We start from the raw sequence: 13,245 nt of genomic DNA, 5'->3' as shown, positions 1-13,245 counted from the left end.
CAATCTGACTATAAGAACATCTATATTCAAAATATACTATCAAACTATTTTTCTTTTAGAGAAAGGAAGGTCAAAGCAGTTATCTTCTCTCCCAGCCACTATACAGCAGGGATAAAATGGAGAAGCAGCCATCTCCGGAAGCCCCTCTCACATCTCTGGGGGTCTGACCCCTGTTGGCCGTGGGCCCACGGGGCAGTAGGTGACCACCGACGGAGAGAGCAGTGAGGGGAGACGTCCCCGTGACCCCCAGGCAGGCCTGCAGGGCTGAGCAAGAATACAATGACATCTTCCTCCCGAGCCATCCGCTTTGGCAATCTTGTTATTTTAAGATCCTGGGAGGAAGGTTTAGAAAATTACAGCTCCACACTCCAAGGTTTCTTCCACAAACACGTTCCTCAGCGGTGTGATGGGATGGCCTTTTGAGAAAACGAAGGTGAACCCCGAAACGTTGGATCCTTGGAGAAGAGCAAGCGTTCCGAAGCTCCAGGGCTGGGATCCGCATCCAAACCCTCTCCAGAGAAAGGCACGCCGTCTAATGCATTTGTGGGTGGTGGGAGGATGCAGGGACGTGCTTGGAGGGGAGCCTTCGGTCGCCGGGAAAGCAGTCCTGCCTGGACGCTCCCAGTGTGGGATGTCAGGGGGCGTGGCCTGAGGATGCCTCCGCGATCTCCAGCTCCTGCCTGCATCCGAATCCCAACTGTGCCGTCGCGAGGCTCGGGGCACCTGGGAGGATTAGGTGCTCCCTCTTCCTCGTCCGCCGGTGTCCCTCTAGGCGGCGGCCCAGCTCCGTCGCTGGTGTGTGGAGGAGGGGGCAGAAATGGGGTCCGTCACATTGAATCGAGAGGAACCAGAGCTTTAAGAAGCCTCAGAGGCCATGCACTTGGCCGTTTTAACATCAACGTGTACAAGTCGGTCTCTCCCCTCACCTGCCTGGGGCTGCTGGGACCCCCACATGCTCAAGGACAGTTATGAAGAGAAGCAATCAATGCAACTGCTTTGCTTATAAATACCTTTATTTTATAAAGCCACGGATTGCTCTGTCAAGTTTTTTTTTTTTTAAACCACACTTATAAAAAAGATGTTGACAATTCTTAGGAAAAAAAAGCTGAAAATGTTTCTCATCAAGTCAGGGTTACACAAAGATTATATTTATAATATATATTTGTATATTGATAATTTAGAGACGAAAGGTAGGGACTGGCAAAGCGAGGGCTGCTGCAGTTATATTTCCGACACTTGATCGTTTCCCACAAACAGAGTTTCTTGGCAGAAGGGGTTAACGAGGACCATCCCGGTGTCTCTGTAGTCACCGTTGGCTGGGGAGCGGGGCTCCGAGAGCTGGTCCTGGGGGACAGAGGGAGCAGATGGCATGAGCTGAGTAGGGGTTATCAGGTGGCCATTCTTAAAGAAACGTACCCACGGGGACGTTTACTTCCCCTTGGGAGTGCTTGGTAAACATTAAAAAAGTTATTGAAATATAGTCAACATAACAATATTGTGTGAGTTCCAGGCGTACTACATAGTGAGTTGACATTTACACACATTATGAAATGGTCACCACGATAAGTCTAATAACCGTGTGTCCTCATACCAAGTCATTACAATATTATCGACCATATTCCTTATGGTGTACGTTACATCCCTGAGGCTTATCTATTATATCACTGGAGGTCTGTCCCCCTTAATCTCCTTCACCTATCTCACTACCCGCCACAGCCATTCTTCACCATCCTCACTGCTGATGCTGGGGTACAGCGCCCTTTCTGCTCTTTTTTGACTTTTATAGCAGCTTCCAAAGAAGACTTCCTGCTTCCTGAATCACCTCCACCTCAGGTTGCGAGAGGTGGCATTGCTTTCCACGCTGCCCTGGTGGGCCAAACCTGGTCCACGTGGGCCCCAGACTCTCCTTCCTGCCTCTTTCTCACAGACGTCCAGGAGGCCTCGTCACTCTCCTTTCCTGAACATGCCCTGCGCTTGCCCACCTCCTTCCCCTCCCGCCACCCACCCGGCAGAGCCCCCAAGGCTAGTCCCAGCCCCCCGGATCCTCCCATAGCCTGGTCAGAACTCTCGACCCATTTCTTGTAGTGCTAGATGTACCGAGCTGAAGGGGTCTGAATCTCTGGGTGACTGCACAGTAGGTGGTGAGTGAAACATTCCGTCGCCGACACAGCCTGAGGAGTGGAAAAGCCTAGACACAGGCAGTCTGCTTGGGTCATCTGAATGGCTTTGGCTGCAGCTACCAAGGACTGCAAGCACTTGCGGCCCACAAGATGGCTGTTCTCAGACTCAGGCCCAGGTGTTAATGTAGAGAAAAAAGCCATAGTTTGTTCTAATTCTACACAACGGAAGGCTCAGAGCCTGCAGGCTATTTCAGGGCAAAGACTCAGCAGGAGGCCTAGATGTAACAGGCTTAGGCCAGACCAGCTTAGAAATGGCTTCGTTTTAAGAAGCCACGATTAATACTCTGCAGATTATTTTTAAACAAAACATGTTATTTTTGACAAGTATGTATTACTTTATGGGTAATAAGGAGAGACAGGAAGAAAGGTCATTTGTTGTTAAAATGTCTTTTCAGAAGACAAGAATTTCCTGCACTGTCTGGAATCAGCTGTGCGCCCAGCCAAAGGGTGGATGTGGGACCAGCCGTCTAAGTAAGGAGAATAGGGTGGCATGTCAGCGAGGGGACAGAAATCCTCTTTCTCCACTGGGCTTTGGGGTTGAGCTGCGGACGGGAATTTTGGAGCCTGAGATCTGGCTTGTGGCTTTACAGTTCTCACAACGCAAGCGTTCAAGGGTGAACCACGTGGGAGAAGTTACTCTGCGTAGAAGAGAGAAAGTTATGTAGAAAATAACTAAGGCAGGAAAGAAGAAAACAGAAGGAGGGGAGGGAAAAGAAGAGAAAGCATGGAAGAGTTTCCAGGCGCCTCTGGGCAGCACAGCTCCGCCCATACAGCCCGGATGCTGTTGTGTGGCTTTCATCAGCCCAGGAGGGGAGCGGGGCACCGGGGAAACTTGCTTAGGCAAAGCACTTGGCAGCCTCCAACACTGGCAGCCCGGCGGTGAGCTCATGGTCCTGTGACTGTGGTCGCTCTGTGGGTGGGCGGCAGGGCCTCCGCGCCCAGGGAGGGGACAGCTGCTGTTGCTGAGAATACAGCAGAACGAGGGGAGGGGGCTGGCTGGGAGGGGAGGGCGACCAGCCCACTCTAGAGCCGGCAGAGCTTCCTGCCGCTGGTGCCGCTGCAGCCTCCTGACCCTGGGGTCCCGACTGCGGCCTCTGCAAGCAGGGCCCTTGCGACAGTACGTTCACCGGCACCGTCCTCTAGCCTTGGTTTTCATTTACCAATTTGTAAAGAGCATATGAGGAGTTTAGGATCCAGGGGTGCGTGGCCCACACTCAAAGTGGGCCAGCCCCCTGTCCAAGTGATCTATTTTTTCACTCACTGTAACAGTTCTCAGGAACACTTCTGCCACCAAATTGCACCCTGGCCACACTGAAGGTCAATGCCATTGTGAGGCCTGTCCCTCTGTTTGTCCTTCAGCTAAAGCTTCTTACTGAGCGTCCACTGTGTGTCAGGCTTTGGGCTGGGTAATGAGTAAATCGTGAGTAAAGTTCACTCATGCGACAACCATTTACAGAGTACCTACCACGTGCTGGGCACTGTTCGTGGAGCTGGGTATAGGGCAGTGAACAGAGCAAACAACCCTCCTGCCCTCAGGCAGCTTATGTCGTAGCAGGTGAGATGGACGCACACCAGTCAACGGAGAGAGAAGGGTGCAATGCCAGGCAGTGAGAAGTGCTCAAAGCAGGGATGGGGACAGGGCACCAGGAGTTGGAGGGTGGGGTTCTAACCTGTGTAGAGCAGTCAGGGAAGGCCTCCCTGAGGAGGTGGCATTGCAGCAGAGGCCTGGAGGAAGTGAGGGGTGGAGGCAGCCGGGAGAAGAGTATTTCACACAGGTGCCAGGACGAGCTCCCTCCTGGGCTGGGGCATGTGCTCTCTGGCAGAGGGGGAGGAGGTGGGCAGGGCCAGCCCAGACTGCTAAGAGGAATCTGGATTCCATCCAAAGTGTGATGAGGGGCCCTGTGAAGCTTGGGAGGACGGGAGGTCCTGCCTTGGAAAGGTCATCTGGCTGCTCTGTTTAGGACAGACCGTGGCGGGTGGCCAGGAGCGGGGAGAGCTGTTGGCGGAGCGATGGCGGCCTGGACGAGGGGTCGCAGCGCAAGCGGTGAGCACTGCCCGCGTGGGGAAGATCCAACGGGGCCGCAGACAGACGGGAGGTGGGGTGTGCGCGAGGAGCAGGCGGCCGCGGGGCCATCTAATAGCGCGAAACACCAGGGGGCCTTCTGGGCGTCGGGGCAGGAGGGAGAAGGCGAGAGTTCAGTCTCGGGCTGTTGGCTGGGAGATGCCTGTTAGAAACGTGTGCATGTGTAGCTGGGCACAGGGGTCTGGAGCTCAGGGGAGACAGCCAAGCTAGAGCGGAACGTGGTAGTCACGGTGAGGAACGGGATTTAAAGGCACGGAGCTGAGAGGCAAGAGAAGAGAAGCAGTGTGGGAGCGCTGAGCAGCCCCCCGGGACTGGAGGTCAGGGCAAGACAGGGGCCAGCGACGGAGACTGAGGAGGAGCTGCTGGTGGGTGGGGAGAACAGGACAGCATGGGGCCCAGGTGCCAGCGGAGAAACGTTCTGAGGAGGAGACGACCGACTGTGCCGATGCTGCTGGTGGATGGAGTGGAATGAGTGCCCAGAACGGCCCTCGGCGTTAGCAATGTGGGGATAACTGGTTATTCCAGTGGGGGAAGGACATTCTAACCTATAATGTCAGACCAATAGCTGCACAATGACAACCCTGATAAGTGGCACGATGGAAAAGTACAGGAGCTGAGACCCTGTGACGGGAGAGTGAACCCAGCCTGGCAGACAGGGAAGGCGTCTCTGAGGAAGTGACGGTTGGACTGGGCCCTGAGTGGTGGGTAGGAGTCACTGAGCTGAACGGCGAAGGGGGTGCCAGGGGGGGACAGCAGACATGCCAGGAGAGGGAACAGCTCGTGCACAGCCCTGGAGTGGGATGCACCTTGGTGCCCTAAGGGAATGAAAAGAAATGCAACGTGGCCGGAGCTTAGCAAACAGGAGGGAGAGGGCGAAACGTGAGGCTGGAGAGTTGGGCGGGGACAGGTCCACCTGGCAGGCCCTGAACAGACTTGGAACTTTAACTTCCCAGCAACGGGAAGCTACTGAAGGCTTCTGAGCACAGGAGTGATGCGATCACATGCCTGTTTGTAAAAGCTCATCCGGCTGCTGGAGGGATGAGAGGGGACGGCTCCTCCAGAAGCTCTCAGCTACCCCTGCCTTCACTCAGACGTCTGCCATCCCTCTTTAGGGCCATCTCAACTGCATCCCAGGTGACCTACTTACTTTTTGTATGTCTGTCTGTCCTCTCATCCATGCATCCATCCACTAAACCACCCTTCCTTTCCTCCCTATCCCTTCACTGACGACGTGCCCTCACCAGACCATCAGCACAATCTTTCTACAACCAGTTCACAAAAAGCGCAAAACTTTCAATGACCCTCCGCTGCCCAAGACTAAAGCACAAACTCCATTCAACCCCATCCAAGGCCGTGCCTAATCCGTCTCCCCTTCCAGCCGCACCCTGGCCTCTGCCCTATCTTCCGGTGGGGGTGGGAAGAGGTCTGCAGTCAGAGACCTGGGTCAAAGCGCAGCTCTCTCACTGGCCGGCCGGGGTTTCAGGCAAATACGCACCCTCCCAGCACCTGCACTGTGAAGCTTTCCTCCACTGGGTTCCACAGCTCTGTACCTCTCCCTGTAGCCCCCCTAGTTTGCTTTGAATGATGTCGGGGTTTGTACCTCACCCAAAATCTTGGATCCCGGGCCGCTTGAGAGCAAGCTTTCACCTTCACAGTCCCCAGAGAGTGCCTGACCCCAAACGATCCTCAGTCAACAGTCGTTGACTTGTTCCCAGAAACCCCAAGTCCCAAGAACCATTCTTCTCAAACTTCAACGTGAGCAGAAGGCCCCGGGGATTCTCGCTAACGCAGATGCCCATTTGGCAGGGCTGGGCGGGCTCACAGCCTCCAGGACCACGCTGCCCGGAGGAGCGAGGCATGAACAGGCTCTCATCTCTTTGGAGCCTGTGCTCCTCCCACAGCGGCAGCCCTCCCCGGGGCAGCCCCCGGTTTGGGGCTCGTTACCTCAGAGGTTTCAAGGGACTGGATCTCCCTGGGAAGCTCCACGGCGTGCTTGCTGAAGTAGTCCATGGTGATGGCGTTGTTCCAGTAGCTCAGGCTGTTCTCGGGGTTGGCCGGCTTCTTCTTCTTCCGCAGGCAGCACACGGTCAGCAAGACGGCTGTCGAGACAGTCCGTGTTAGAGAGCGGGAGGGTGGCGAGCAGGGCCAGGCAGGCCATGACGGTTACACATCCAGCCACTTGCCCTGCTTGTTGATTCGTTTGTTCATCTGCTCAACCAATATCTATAAACGCTGAGCACCTGCTTTGTGCAGGGTGCTGGGGAGAGGGGGAGAGAAGAGAAAGACAAGGCTGCCCTGCTTTCATAAGCTTCCCTCCTAGCGTGTGGATGCAGGGGTGCACAGGAGTCAGAAAACATACAAGAGAACTGTTCAAAGAAAAGAAAACGTGGCAAAGTGAGAGGGACAGTAGGGGGTGGCTGGGGGAGAGGCTCCGTCGTGAAAGGCTTGCCTGAGCAGTGACCTTACAGCTGAGACTGGAATTGGGGAAGAAGCTGGCCATGTGTGGAACAGGGGCAGTGTGTCCCAGGTGGAGGGAACAGCACATGCAAAGGGCCTGAGGTGGGGACAAGCTGCCTGTGTGTGAAGAAAGAGTCGCATGGCTGGAGTGGGGTGGGTGTGGGAGAGTGAGGTGGGAGGTGAGGCCAGAGCGATGCTTAGAGGCTGCCTCCATAGGCTCAGGGGCAAGAGGCGTGGATGCAATTTTGGACACTTGTGCATGCTGCAGTGCCACCCAGTGAGTTTGCTCCAAGGAAAGGCCTTGCTCTCTCGCTGGGAGGGCTCCCCAGAGCTTGGCTGCAGAGAATGGCATGTGTGCACCAAGTTGCACCATGGGACTGATAAGGAGTGTCCTCAGTCAGAGCGACAGTGTGGCAGAGAGACGGGAAGAGCCCGGGGAATTTTACAAAATGAGCCTTGACTTCCACAGAGGGCAGGGGTTCACAGAGCAAATCTCTGGGCAGAGGTCTTGGACCCTGATTAAACGGCTGCTCTGGCCTCATCATCATCGTCAAAAACAAATAGCTGCTAACAGTCTTATAGCATTTATGTGCCAGGTGGCTCCAAGCACTTTAGAAACATTAATTCATTTAATCCTCTGCGTAACTCCATGAGGTCCCCATTGTACAGAAAGGAAAACGGAGACTCAGAGAGGTGAAGTGACTTGCCCAAGAGCAAACCCAGACATCTGTGGACTCCCAAGTCCATGCTCTCAACCATCTACGATTCTGCCTCACGAAGACAAGCCATACGCTGATGTGGAGTCCGCACTGCACAGGTGGGCCTGATGCGGCCTCCACACAGCTCGATGTGCCACACTGTCTGTTCAGTCTCGGAGACTTGGGGGTCCCGGGAGGAAGCGGCATGTTTGGATGTTGCTGATGAACCAGGTATGAACAGAGTGGCTTGGACATGCTGACAGGGAAGGCTTCCGAGGTCGGAGGGTGGGGTGGCCTGTCTGGGGTCACACAGGGGAACAGGTGATGCAATGACCAGGATGACAGGAGCCCTCTTGGGGAGAAGCCGGTAAATGAAGACTGGACACCTCCTGCCCAGGCTCCCATCACCAGAGCCCCTAGGGTGGGTGAAACTCTCGGCCAGGGGTGGGCAGGGCTGTATCCAACAACCTGGCAGTGCCCATCATCGGCATTGGGGAGTAGGGGGGCCCATGCTGAGTGGCCCACAAAGGCTGGCCATCGGTGGGGGGTGGGCAGTGGAGGCTATCTCTGTCTACCGCAGCCTGAAGGCTTGGCTGGCTTTGGGGGCCTGTGCACGCCAGGGTGTGGGGAAGATGCAAAAGCTGGCATCCACACAGGCTGAGACCTCAGGGCCCAGAACCGAGAGCCCTGCGGGCTGACTGGGGAATTCTGTAGCTCTGCCCAGATGGTATCTCAACCTGAAAAGGCTTCCAGGCAAAGTCAAGAGATTGGGCAAATTTCCATTCTAGACAATCTGCTTTGATCAAAAAGACTTCTACTTTGGTTACCATTTCTCCAGGTCCCCACAAAAAATTTTAAAAATAGAAAGGCGATTTCTGAATATTTGAGCGAAAAGAAATTTTAGACCGGCTGGCAGAGATTCCTTCAAGCTTTGTGGGTTTCCTCTCTTCCTTCCAAAGAGCCCTTTCTTCAACTGGTTGAAGGAGGAAGGGGTGAGGAGGGAGGCTGCAGAGTCAGCCTGAAAATCTGCTAGATTCGGGCTCACCTCCTTGTTCTACAGATGAGAAGACTCTGGTCCAAAGCAGCCAGCTGACTTGCCACAGGTCACAGCGAGTGGTGGGACTGGGGCGAGGCCCCAGGTCCCCTCTCCCCTTTTCTGGAGTCTTTATTCTTCAGGGTCACTACTTTTCACCCTGCTCCAGGACTGGGATGGTGAAGCAGCCCAGGGGAATTCAAGCTGGGCAAACCTAAGCCACAGGGAGAGGGCTAGGATGCATGAATCCCCTTGCTAACCCGGGCGGGAACAGGTTGTAGAATCCAGGTCCTCTGAGCCCCAGTCCAGTGCCCTCTGAGCCCACACGGCCCCTGCTCCGGGGCCTGGGCCTGTTTAGGACGCAGGACCAGGATCCTGCCCTGCAGGAAGGGCTGGGGGCCGGAACGGGGAGTTCTGTTCCTAGCTTTCTCCCCCTCCCACGTTGTTAGTGCCCCCAGCCTGATTACACGTCTATCAGGGAGTTCCTGGTGCCTCTCAAACACCATTTCGCTTACATACCAGAAGCCAGCCCAGCTGCAGGGAGAGCACGGGCTTGGAGTCCAAAAGACGCCTGCGTTCAAGTCTGACTCTGCTGTGAGTTACACTAGGTGTCAGTTCATCACGCTGATCACTACGGACTCCGCCAGGATGTAAGGAGAGTTAGAGATCATGAATGCAAAATGCTGAGCGCCCTGCCTGGTGCTTAACTAATAAGAGTTTCCTTCTTGTTCTCTCAGCATCATTCGTGGAGAGACATCCTGAAAGAAAAACTGGGCTGTATGACTGTTGGGTGGTTCAAGGCCAGGGCTCCAACTGTGGTTTAGCGCTTTCATTATTTTGGGGTCTGAACTTTCATCCCAGAAAGAACAGTACAATCAGACTTGTGGCATCTCTACTGTATTCGCAGGTGCTCGACAGTCTCATTTAACCCACAGGACAGCTGCCTGAGGAAGGTGCTGGCACTCTTCCCAGTCACAGAAGAGGCACCTGGAGTTCACGGAGGTTCACAGCATTGATCCTGGTTACCCAGCTAATGACTGGAGCTTCAACCCAGGTCTCTGCCACCCTGACGTTGATGGGCATTGTCCTAGCTCATCCTGAGCACTGGATGGGGCGTGCCTGAGGCAGGTGGGAGCACTGCGTGAACCACACAGCCCCGTGCACACACAGGGCGTGAGCCACCGCTCTCCCACGCCACTGAAAGCTTCACCTGCTCTGCTGCTCCAGAGGGAGCAGCTGTCAAGACTCTTAAGGAGGTCAGTGAGATCCCTATTTCTACAGTTTTTTGTTTTTTTTTTTTTTCGGTACACGGGCCTCTCACTGTTGTGGCCTCTCCCTTTGTGGAGCACAGGCTCCGGACGCGCAGGCTCAGCGGCCATGGCTCACGGGCCCAGCCGCTCCGCGGCATGTGGGATCTTCCCGGACCGGGGCACGAACCCGTGTCCCCTGCATCGGCAGGCGGACTCTCAACCACTGCGCCACCAGGGAAGCCCTCCTACAGTTTTGAAACTGGAGTGAGGGTGAAGCAAGCTCTCTCGGCTTCCCAGGCATGTCAGTGGGGAATCAGCTGTAGCTTGTCAGATGTATGACAGGAAGGAGGAGGGTTGCTGATGTGAAGACGAAGCCCAGGTACTGTGTTGACGTTTCTGGGAGGGGCCTCATTTCAGGGATGGGACCTGTTGTGTGATGGGAAATGGAAATGAGAGTGTGCAGGACCCTGAGGTTGCTTTTCAAATACCTGATGAAAGTGCTCTCCGTGGCCTGCTGGAGAATGCGTGGCAAATCCTGACAACAAGATGAATATAATCACTCTCTGACCACTGCCCTCATCCGGCGCCTCTCCGTGTCAGATGCTGTGATAGGACCTCAGATGCATCAGCTCTGCTGTGCGCAGCAAGCCTTTGGGGAGGCTGCTGCAGCCCTGGGAGTGCCTGCTCAGCTTTCTTGCTGCAGGGGCACAGCCGAGGGACCGCTCCGGCCACCGGCCCCTGGACTCACCACCACGTGTGTGCCGAGGCCACGCTTCCCGGGCTGCTCCCAGCCGTGGCTGACTATGCAGGCCTGTTCCTGCAGGCCAGGAGACTCCTCTAACAGCCTGAGGACTACCCTCACCTGGCAGAAACTTCCTTAGGACTGCACTGCGCTGCTGGGAAGCCTCTTCCTTCCCAGCCCTCTGGCCCCTTCTCCTTCCTCAGGTGTCATACCTGCACCACGGTCTGAGGCTCTCCCTGCCTCCTCCAGCCCCCTCCTTAAGACTGCACACGTGTTTCCCCAATAAATCTCTTGCAGGCCTAATTCTGTTTTGGTATCTGCCTCCTGAAGGCCCTGAATTGACACAGTGGACGCTAGTCCTATTTGCACAGGTGAGAAAACATTGGCCCAAGGCTTAACCTGTCCAAGTCCCACAGGTGACGAGTGGGAGAGCTGGGGTTACGTCCAGGTGTGTCTGATTCCCAAGCTGAGGCCTCCTATCACACCAGGCTCCCTCTCAAATGATTCACATGGGTTTAAAGTTAGGAAAGTGAGAGAGGGCACAGAGCTCTGACGTCTCAGTTTGGCCCCTCATTAGGTAGATGAGAAACTGGAGACCCTCAAGGGGGATTAGTCCAGCAGTGCCAGCCCAGCTGTGGACAGTCATTTCCCCACTTTGAAGGTTGGGGAGGAGGCCAGGGGAGGCCTCAGGATGTAGAAGGAGACCAGGCTGGACAGAGGCCATGGGCCTGGGGAAAGCAGTTTTGGGGGCTCATTGACTCCCTGGCCTGGTGGGTAGGGATGTGCCTGAGGAAGCTCCAGGAGGTTCCTGCAGGGGACGCTGGTCAGGAAGCACAGGGAACAGCTGTGAGAGCGCGGCCACGGCACTCTGGTCCAACCTCGGGGACACCCCCGGACAAGCCTGCCTTGTCCAAAGGCTTCCCCACTTCCTTCAATTGGCTCATAAGCCCCAAGGAGACAACCTCCTGGTCAAACTTCCTTCCTGTTCTAATCTCTATTCTTCTTACTGGAAAAGCACTTCTGACCCAGGTTTTTTAATATAATAATTACAAAGTCATTGGGGTCTGTGAGTAAAAGGTACACAGATACGTTCAGCTTTCAGTAACATTCACAGGACAACTGGTAATATAGCCAAGAGCCATATGGGCACAAGGATGTGTTATCTCTGAGTACTGTGCTGATGCTCCAACGGCATTTACTGTGCATCTGGAAGGAAGCCAACCTGCTCTGGGCAAGGTGCGCGTGGACGCTCACAGGTCCAGGGTCAGCAAGAGGCGCTGCTCTGCTTTGGACACAGCTCCACTTGTACCAAGGATGGACAACAGCCGTAGCTGGGCTCGCTTCCTGCTTCACCCCGTATAACCCCATCTCTTTCAAGGAGGCTGGATGACGACATTCTCAAGGACGGATGTGGCACGCGCAGGACAGGCCAGGGAACCTGGTAGAGCCACACAACCGACCTCCTGATGAAAACCCAGAGCACTGACAGCTGAGAGCAGGGACCCCTTCAGTGCCAGGCGGAGGCTTCCCGTAGGAGGTGGTGGGCTGTGTGTCCTGATGGTGGCAGCAGAGACCGGCTCAGGAGCCACATGGCTCCTGGGACCCAGCCAAATGTGGCCTGGATCCAATCAGTTTCGGTTCTCAGCACATCTGAAACTGTGTGTGGCTGTCTCCAGCATGGCTCAGGAGACAAAGCATTTCTCAGACCTGGCACAATATACATCCAGCCGCTGGGCGGGGCTCACGATCTGGAAGGACAGGTGGAAGCGGTGACACCCCTTCTTGGGCAGGCCTGAGGCTTGCTGTGATCACCCTCTGCTTCCACCAGAAACTGGGGACTTGCCAGCCTGCCTGGCAGCCCCGGCCTCTGAAGCCTGGCTTCTGCTGAATGCAGAAAAGCAGGACCAGGGCCAGGGCTGCTCTGAAAAGCCAGATGAGGAAATCTACGCACACACTGTGCTCGCGACACAGGTCGCCTGAAATATCTGGCAAACTAGCAAAGGAGGGGACCCTTCTTGGGGGGCTGGAGAGTGTGCTTTAGGGTAAATGCAGCTCTGGGAAGGTCTGGAATACAAGGGCCCTTAGCCCTGGGAGACGTCTGCTTGCCTGATGACTCGAGTGGCGCCAGGCTATGAGAACGGCCTGGCTAGTTACTCATCTGTGCCTCCAAAGAGCACAGCGTTCTCAGGCTGGATAAGTGTCTCCTTTCTCAACGCCCCTATCATCAGCACCTTCACAGGGTCAATGATGGTCCCACAGGACAGGGAGCTGTCTGTGGAGGCAGGTAGGCTGGAACCTTGTGGCCTGAGGATGGTGGAAATGCAAGACAGACACCAAAGGAAGCAGGGGCTGCAGTTCCTAGGGGCAGTCTTCCTTTATGAAGTAATACGCTCTGTCCCCGCAGCTGAAGGCTCCTGTCAGGGCCAGAAGCATTCTCGTGGTGCAGTTCCAGGCTGCGTCCTTGCTTCTGTCTTGGTTGATGTTACTATGCATGGTTTAGGCAGCCCATGCGTTTTCCACTTTGCAGTAAAACCTGATCTCATCTCAACCTCAGACATAGCAAAAGGGCTGAAGTCTTTTTAGAACTGCAAACGCAGGTGGGTGTGGCCCGTGGGGGTGCAGGCGGGAGAGGGCTCTGGCAGCTGGGGGTGTGGGGAGCCACAGCAGCCACCTCCGGGTCCCTAGTGCTGGAACAGTGCTTGGCACACAGTAGGCGCTCAGGAAATGCTGTGCTGAGTCAAACGGATTCCACCACCAGATCTGGGTTGACTCGTGTGACTGGGACCCTGGGCAAGTCACTTC

At 55.4% G+C, this 13,245-nt stretch overlaps 1 protein-coding gene across 1 annotated transcript in view; it reads right to left on the bottom strand.

The window, feature by feature from the left end:
• Nucleotides 1–969: 969 nt before the first annotated feature.
• TMEM108 (transmembrane protein 108) overlaps nucleotides 970–13,245 on the bottom strand; it is a gene marked incomplete at its 5' end in the record, with an annotated part of 136,597 nt that continues 124,321 nt past the window's right edge. The window contains 2 exons of the mRNA XM_082625328.1: nucleotides 970–1,344; nucleotides 6,208–6,362. Coding sequence (XP_082481454.1) covers nucleotides 1,222–1,344; nucleotides 6,208–6,362 — 278 coding nt within the window. The 3' untranslated portion in view covers nucleotides 970–1,221. The remainder of the gene's footprint in view (nucleotides 1,345–6,207; nucleotides 6,363–13,245) is intronic.

This window comes from Mesoplodon mirus, assembly GCF_964341445.2.
Source record: "Mesoplodon mirus genome assembly, chromosome: 6".
NCBI classification, from domain to species: domain Eukaryota; kingdom Metazoa; phylum Chordata; class Mammalia; order Artiodactyla; family Ziphiidae; genus Mesoplodon; species Mesoplodon mirus.
Note: the sequence above shows the minus strand (reverse complement) of the source record. Positions and strands in the feature narration are given on the sequence as shown.